At 43.1% G+C, this 7,715-nt stretch overlaps 1 protein-coding gene across 1 annotated transcript; it reads right to left on the minus strand.

The window, feature by feature from the left end:
* Positions 1–5,677: 5,677 nt before the first annotated feature.
* Positions 5,678–6,965, minus strand: LOC132240696 (26S proteasome regulatory subunit 4-like). The gene is given in 2 exon segments (XM_059708196.1): positions 5,678–5,899; positions 5,901–6,965. Coding segments are annotated over 2 exon segments (1,236 nt in total). The 5' UTR covers positions 6,957–6,965; the 3' UTR covers positions 5,678–5,719.
* Positions 6,966–7,715: the final 750 nt, after the last annotated feature.

Here is a 7,715-nt window from a genome sequence, read left to right on the forward strand (position 1 = left end):
ACAAAAAAAGGGACAGTTCTAACCAAACGTGCGCTCGTGGAGAGAGAAGGAAACAAATGTTAAGGCTTCTCTTCTCAACTGCTTCGGCCTTGGCCTCCCAAACAGAGACCACTTTAAGAGAAGCTGAAGCTTGCCAAGCACGAACAATTCCACTCATTTCCGGAGCTCAGTAAGCATCCACAAAATTGACTATTTGTGTAATTGATTTCATAGAATCACAAAGGCTTACTTTACCAAGATGGTTATAGTGAGGTTAGCATCTCCAAAGGAGATGGTGAGCATCCAGGGAATCAGAGCACGGCCCAGTGAGGGGGCACATGCGTGGGCACGCTGCAGCCCACTGGTCCCACTTCAAGGCCCTGGGCCCACGCAGGCAGTGAGCTAGACTGGGCTCTTGGAATGCATGGGCTGTTCACAGGGGTTGGAGCATTTGAAGTTTAGGAGCTGAGGAGCCGTCCTGGGGCCCTGTGAGCACGGGTCCTTTTTGTTCACTGTAACAGTTTCAGGATCAAACACAGTCCCTAGCACAGGGTGGGTGCTTAATAAATGATTACTGAGAGGCCTCACAGAAACGCCGGAACAGAATGCTCCTGAGTGGGCCTGGTGACATTTGACAATGAACCCTGAGGGGAACACTCTGGGCAGAGACCAAGGCAGTCGCATCCAAAACAGGGCAGGTGTTGTGTGGAGGCTTTGGAGCTGCGTAACTCATGACCATGTTAGGAGCATTCCTGAAGGATAATGCCTCCTCCAAGAAGTGAGGCTTAGGCTTCCCATCAAAGGGAAAACTGCAAAATCAAGTGCATTCCATGGCTCATGTTAGCACAAGTACCGAAGGGAACCCCAACCAGGGAGGAATAGAAATGACAAATCAGAGGGAAATATAATCGAACTCAAAGGAAGGGCACAACTAGTTGAGAGAGTTAATGAATTTCCCCTTCAAAGCGTGTGTTAATAACTAACATTTTTAAAATGCTTACCATGTCCTATATACTGAGCTCAGGACTTCTCACACATTGTATTTTAACCTCAAAACAACCCTTATGATATAGAACCTGTTGTTATTCCCATTCTATAGATGAGAAAATCGAGGTCAGAGAGGTTTAGTGATTTTTCCCAAGGTCACAGAATTAATAATAAGTAGTTAAGTCAATATGAGTCCAGTCTGGATTCGTAACCACTGTGCAGTGCTGCTGATCTACCGTTCAGGGAACAGGTTCTCAAGGTCACAGGTGCTCCATGCATATCAAATTGGCTCCGAGAAACCAGTGTGTTATGCAGAACTGTCTGAAGGTTATGCTCTCTGCTTGTTCCTCTACATCACTGATGGCGAACCTTTTGAGCCCAGCGTGTCAGCATTTTGAAAAACCCTAACTGCAGCAAGGGAAGCATGTGTCTAAGTTGGTTGACCATGTATAAGAATCCAGTTTCTCAGTTGTAAGATACAGAAGCTGAGGATGAAAATAGTTTATTCAAGGATGTTGGGGAGCTTGCAGAATTATTTGGTCGTGTAGAGAAATAGGACCAACCTGAAGCTTCCAGAAACTCAAACCCCACATGGAACGGGCCTGACGAGGACAGGGCTGCAGCCACCACTGAGCATGACTAGGTCCTGTCACCTGCGAATCTCCCAGAAACTCACCTGAATACGACTGTCCTTGGGGCCAGCGGTGATCCTGTATCTGTGTCAAGCACAAGACCCTGAAAACTCTGCTTGTCTACCCAGCACGGGAGCCTGCTCTGCCACCACCCTGCCCAGAAAACACGGATTCTGTATTGCCCCTTGTTTCTCTAGTTCAGTGATGGCGAACCTTTTGAGCTCAGCATGCCAGCATTTTGAAAAACCCTCACTTAACTCTGGTGCCATGTCACATATAGAAATTTTTTGATCTTTGCAACCATAGTAAAACAAAGACTTATATTTTTGATATTTATTTTATATATTTAAATGCCATTTAACACAGAAAAATCAACCAAAAAAATGAGTTTGCGTGTCACCTCTGACGCGCGTGTCAGGTTCACCATCACTGCTCTACATACTATAAAACCTGTCTCTAGCCCTAACCGGTTTGGTTCAGTGGATAGAGCGTCGGCCTGTGGACTGAAGGGTCCCGGGTTCGATTCTGGTCAAGGGCATGTACCTTGGTTGCAGGCACATTCCCAGTAGGGGGTGCGCAGGAGGCAACTGATAGATGTTTCTCTCTTATCGATGTTACTAACTCTCTATCCCTCTCCCTTCCTCTCTGTAAAAAATCAATAAAATATATTGCAAAACAAACAAACAAACAAACAAAAACCTGTCTCTAGGTTGCAGATGACCAGTAGGAATGTCCCTAGGTTTCATGGTGAGGCCTTTCTGTTGTGTGCTGTATTTACAGCAAAGATGCTCTTGTGGGCATTGTTAATTAAATTAAACAGTGTCCTCTTTGTGAGGCCCCAGAGAAATGGTTCTTTGATTTTTAATACCAGAGATAATTGTGCTTTTCCTAATGCCGCTGGTTGGCCTTCCTCTTTCCACATCAAATCATGTAAATACATTTCCTCCTTTGTTTTGGCTGCCAAAAATGTATGGCAACTCACCTGGAAATGTATAAGACCTTACACTGCAGGTGTCCACTGAGCAGAGATTTGCCAAGCAGTGTTTTCCATCTGAGAGGACGTGCCAAGAAATTCCCTGGCCTCCTGCTGTTTCTATATCCTGTTCATGGGAAAAGTCTTGGCGATTGAGCAGGGGTGGAGGTGAAGGGGGGAGGGGGGGTAAAAGGTTTTAAGCACTAGGCTAAGGCAGGGCTACACAGACACAGAGGACACATTCCCTATCCTCAAGGAGTTCATGGCTTTGTGGGAAAACATGCAGCTTTAATTTTTAAAAGTTGCATTGAAGTTCCGTTGGGAACACGAAGGGCCACCCCATATTCTGCCAAGGGAAATTAAGAATTTTACTACAGGACCTGACAGTGGACAGGACCTTAAAGCCAAAGGAAACAGAATTTATTGAACACTGCATACTGTGCTCTTCTTTAGGCAGATTAGTTTATTGAATCCTTACCACAACTTTAAACGACAGCTATGCCTTCCCCCACTTTTTGGATAGATGATGAAAGTGAGGCCCAGGGAATGAGGCGTTTACTTAGGGCCCCATGGGTGCAATGTCTGAGGCTGAGATTTCACCTACATGCATCTTCCACATGATCTCTCCTTCATGCCTTCGGGCTACCCAGGCCTGATGAGGCCTTCAGATTGAGAATGTGTGTGCTGTGTTTGGTTTGGGGAAGTAGGGCAGCAGGTACCACCCAGGAATGCAGGTGAATGTTGGTGTCCTTTGTGCGGGCAGAGGAATGGGCTGAATGGTTTCTCAGGGTGTTTCCCAGCTTATTTTCTGGACACGCTCCTCCCGGAGCACGGTGATCAATGTTCCTGTTGGTGTTACTGCCTCTCAGCTGCACACTGGAGAGTTTAGATCAGCTACATTGAAGCTCAGTGAGGGAAAGAATCAGGTCACTCATGTTCTTTCTGTACACACAGTGCCTGGCCTATAAAAGGCAGCAATATTCATTAACTATTCACTGGGTGAACACATGAATCATTCAATAAGTGTATTAGAGTTGCTGGTTCTCTTTCTACTAAATCAGCATCAAAATTTTAGGTACTCATTAAATATTTTTAAAATAGATTTTGTATTGATTTCTGAGAGGGAGAAGGAGAAAGTAATAGACACATAAATGATGAGAGAGAATCATTGATAGGCTGCCTTCTGCATGCCACAATGGGGATTGAGCCCGCAACCTGAGCATGTGCCCTAACCTGGAATCGCACCATGATCTCCTGGTTCAGAGATGCAACCACTGAATCACACCAGCCAAGCTCATTAAATATTTTGAATGAAGAAAAAGCCCACTAGAACTGCATTTAATCCAGGAAGACTTCTTGACAAACCTAACTCCAATTCTTGCCCATCCCAAAATAAACACAAAATTTCTACCAGGCGATTACTATAGTTCTGTACGTCTCCTATCAGAGGGGTGATGGACCATCCTGCTCACCTGGCCATCTTCCCAGTTCCTCTGGAAACATCCTGAAGGCAGAGGCTGTGGCTCCCTTATTCACCCTTGTATTCATGGTGCCAGACAAGTGCCTGGCATAAAGTAGGGTTGTTTAGTTAACTAAGAAAGAATTAATTAATTAATTAATTATTTTAGTTGTTTTTGATTATCATATCAGGTGATTTATAGGCTTTTTTATAGAGAATTAACAGTCCAGACAAAAGGTAAAAAAAAAAATACTTTGCGATGCTCTTATAGAAGATTATACACACAAGCTAACCTCCCCCTCCACGCACAGAGATGAAAAGGCATCACAAAAGTTCCGAGATGGCACCTAAGAAGCAGAATGAGGGCTTTCAAAAGCAAAGCAAAGCAAAGCAAAGCAAAACTAACTCAAATAGGTTGGTATTCACCTGGGAGCCGCCTCCTTCCCCCCGCCCAATGCCCTGGTTCCTTCTTTCAGTATTTCTGGTGCCTTCTCTTCTGAGCTGCTGCCCTCTAAGGGTCAGACCTCTCACTCTGGGGGTTTTCTTTTTTTTCATCCACTACTTTCCTTCATTCTCCCCAGGAAGCTGCATGGCTTTTACCTCCTATTCCTCATAATCCTTTGGCTAGTCAGTGATGGCGAACCTATGACACACCTGTCAGAGGTGACACGTGAACTAATTTTTTGGGTTGATTTTTCTTTGTTAAATGGCATTTAAATATATAAAATAAATATCAAAAATATAAGTCTTTGTTTTACTATGGTTACAAAGATCAAAACATTTCTATATGTGACACAGCACCAGAGTTAAGTTAGGGTTTTTCAAAATGCTGACACGCCGAGCTCAAAAGGTTTGCCATCACTGGGCTAGGTTTTCCCAACTCGCAAACTGCTTTATATTTTCATCCTAAAATTATCATGTTTTTTTTTTTTAAATGCGTTAAGCATTGTAATTGTTTTCTCAAAGGACATGAGGCGGCTTAGACTGGAGTAACTAAGGAAGAGGACTGGCCAGGAAGTAAGGCTCAGGTGCTAACCAGCTGTGTGGCCTGGCAGGTCAGTGAGTTCTCACAGCCCCACTTTAAAGGGAGAAATATTTCTAAGTAATAGATGATTTATACATGGAAATTTAGAGGTAACAGTGTATGACCATTTCATTTACCAATAGGCATAAGAGAACATTTAGTAGAATGAATACATAATATTCACTTTAATATATTTACTTTTTAAATAATCACCTGTTACAAAACAAGGTATAAACAATGAAATGATATAAACAATCCTAGCATTGAAGTTCCTATTTGGTTAATGTTCAGCAGAAAAAACATGTGCATAGAAAGATAAAGCAAACGGGTAAAATGGCAACATTTGGTAAATCAAAGTAATGGTGTATATGGGTGTTTACTAGTTGCAACTGTTATGAAGGCTTAAAATATTTCAAAGTAAAAAAGTTGGTGCAAAATCAGATTTCTGTTTTAAGAAGAGAGATTTTACTTCCCAACCAAGACACTAATGTAGTCCACAGATCCAGGGATATACAGCGAAGGCAGCAGCACGAAAGGCCACGTCTGCGTCCCACCCTACCTAATCTAACAGAAACCAGATCTTCCCATAAAGAGCAGGATGCAGCATATTCAGTGCTGCCAGGCCTTGTTCTAAATCCTGGTCACCTGGGAAGAACCATCCTAACTCATAGAGGGATGTGATCAAACAAGAGTCCAGCCAGCGCAGTTCTCACCTTGATGTCAGCACCAGAGAGGTCGTCCTTAGCCATGATCAAGTCGTCCAGTGTCACGTCATCAGCCAGCGTCATTCTGCTTGTGTGGATCTGAAAGATGCGCTTCTTGGTCTTTTCATCGGGCAGGGGGAAACTCGATCTTCCTGTCGATGCGGCCTGGTCTGATTAGTGCTGGATCCAGAGTTTCTATTCGGTTTGTGGCCATGATGACTTTCACGTCTCCCCTTGAATCAAATCCATCCAACTGGTTCAACAGTTCCAACATTGTTCGCTGAATTTCTCTCTCACCACCAGAGTTTGAGTCATATCTTTTTGTCCCAATGGCATCAATTTCATCAATAAACACAATCAATGGTGCATGTTCTTCAGCAACTCGAAACAATTCCCGAACGAGCTTGGGCCCATCGCCTAGGTACTTCTGAATAAGTTCAGAGCCAACCACTCTCAAGAAAGTGGCTGAGGTTTGGTTTGCTACTGCTTTAGCCAGTAAGGTTTTACCTGTGCCCGGTGGCCCATAGAGAATGACCCCCTTAGGGGGCTTTATACCCATCTCTTCGTAATACTCAGGATGAGTGAGAGGAAGTTCCACAGATTTCTTAATTTCCTGGATTTGGTTGTCCAACCCCCCAATGTCGGCATAGGTCTCCTGCGGGGCCTTTTCCACCTTCATCACCGTGACCAAGGGGTCTGTGTCATCCATCAGCACCCCTATCACAGCATGCACCTTGTGGTTGAGCAGGACGGAGCAGCCTGGTTCCAGCAGGTCCTTGTCCACAAAGGAAAGAATGTTGACGTAGTGCTCTGAGCCCACAGATGTAGACACGATGGCATGATTGTCATCAATGACCTCTTCCAAGGTCCCCACTGACATCGGAGTGCCCCTCAGGTCATCTACCTTTGATCTTTCCTCCTCTTGCTTTTCTTCTAAAGGCTTCATTTGTTCCTGATTTCTAATGAATTCTTCCTCCATGAGAAGATAATCTTTAATTCTTTCTAACTTCAATAATTTTAACTGGCACTGAGTGTGAGGTGTCACCAGTGGCAGTTTGCTGGCAGCATCTGGTCCCTTGGTTTTCTTCTTCTTTTTCCCCACTCTGGTTGGCACGGGAGGTTCATATTTCTTCTTCTTGTCCTTGTCATCCTTCTTGCTACCTCCAGGACCATGACCACCACTCTGACTCTGACCCATCTTGCCTCGGCTCAAATTATCATGTTTTTATTTAGTTTTTAAAATATATTTTATTGAATTTGTACAGGAAGAAAGGGAGAGGGATAGAGAGTTAGAAACATTGATGAGAGAGAAACATCAATCAGCTGCCTCCTGCACACCCCTTACTGGGGATGTGCACACAAACAAGCTACATGCCCTTGACTGGAATCGAACCTGGGACCCTTCAGTCCACAGGCTGACACTCTATCCACCGAGCCAAACCAGTCAGGGCCTAATTGTCATGTTTTTAAAAATAAACCATCTATGTGAGCGTTTTCTTACTTTTTTGCACTATTTTACTTTTTCCATCATAAAACCTCTTTCATGCTAAAACATTTCCCCTACACTTTGCAGATGGGAAGTCATAATATAAATGATTGATGTTTCTCTTCCTAGTCACTAAATATTTTGAAAGTGATTTGAAAATATCTAGATCTCTTTATACCTATCTCAATTCCTAGGATATTTTAGTGGTTGCTATGTATTATATGTTCATATTATTCATAGAACTGAGTATCTGTTGCTTTATAAATATAGCTATTAAAGATTAATATGGATTATTTATAAATGATCAGAGCTAAGAAATATACATAGTATTTGCCATTAATTTAGATTTACAATTTAAAGAAGACTATCATATCAACAAATCCTCAAAACAGACTTAAGAAGTAGTGACTATCTTTAACTCATCTATACTAATAAAAGGGCAAGATGCTAATTAGACCAGATAGACCAGAT

The sequence above is a fragment of the Myotis daubentonii genome, chromosome 9 (genome assembly GCF_963259705.1).
Source record: "Myotis daubentonii chromosome 9, mMyoDau2.1, whole genome shotgun sequence".
Taxonomy (NCBI): Eukaryota; Metazoa; Chordata; class Mammalia; order Chiroptera; family Vespertilionidae; genus Myotis; species Myotis daubentonii.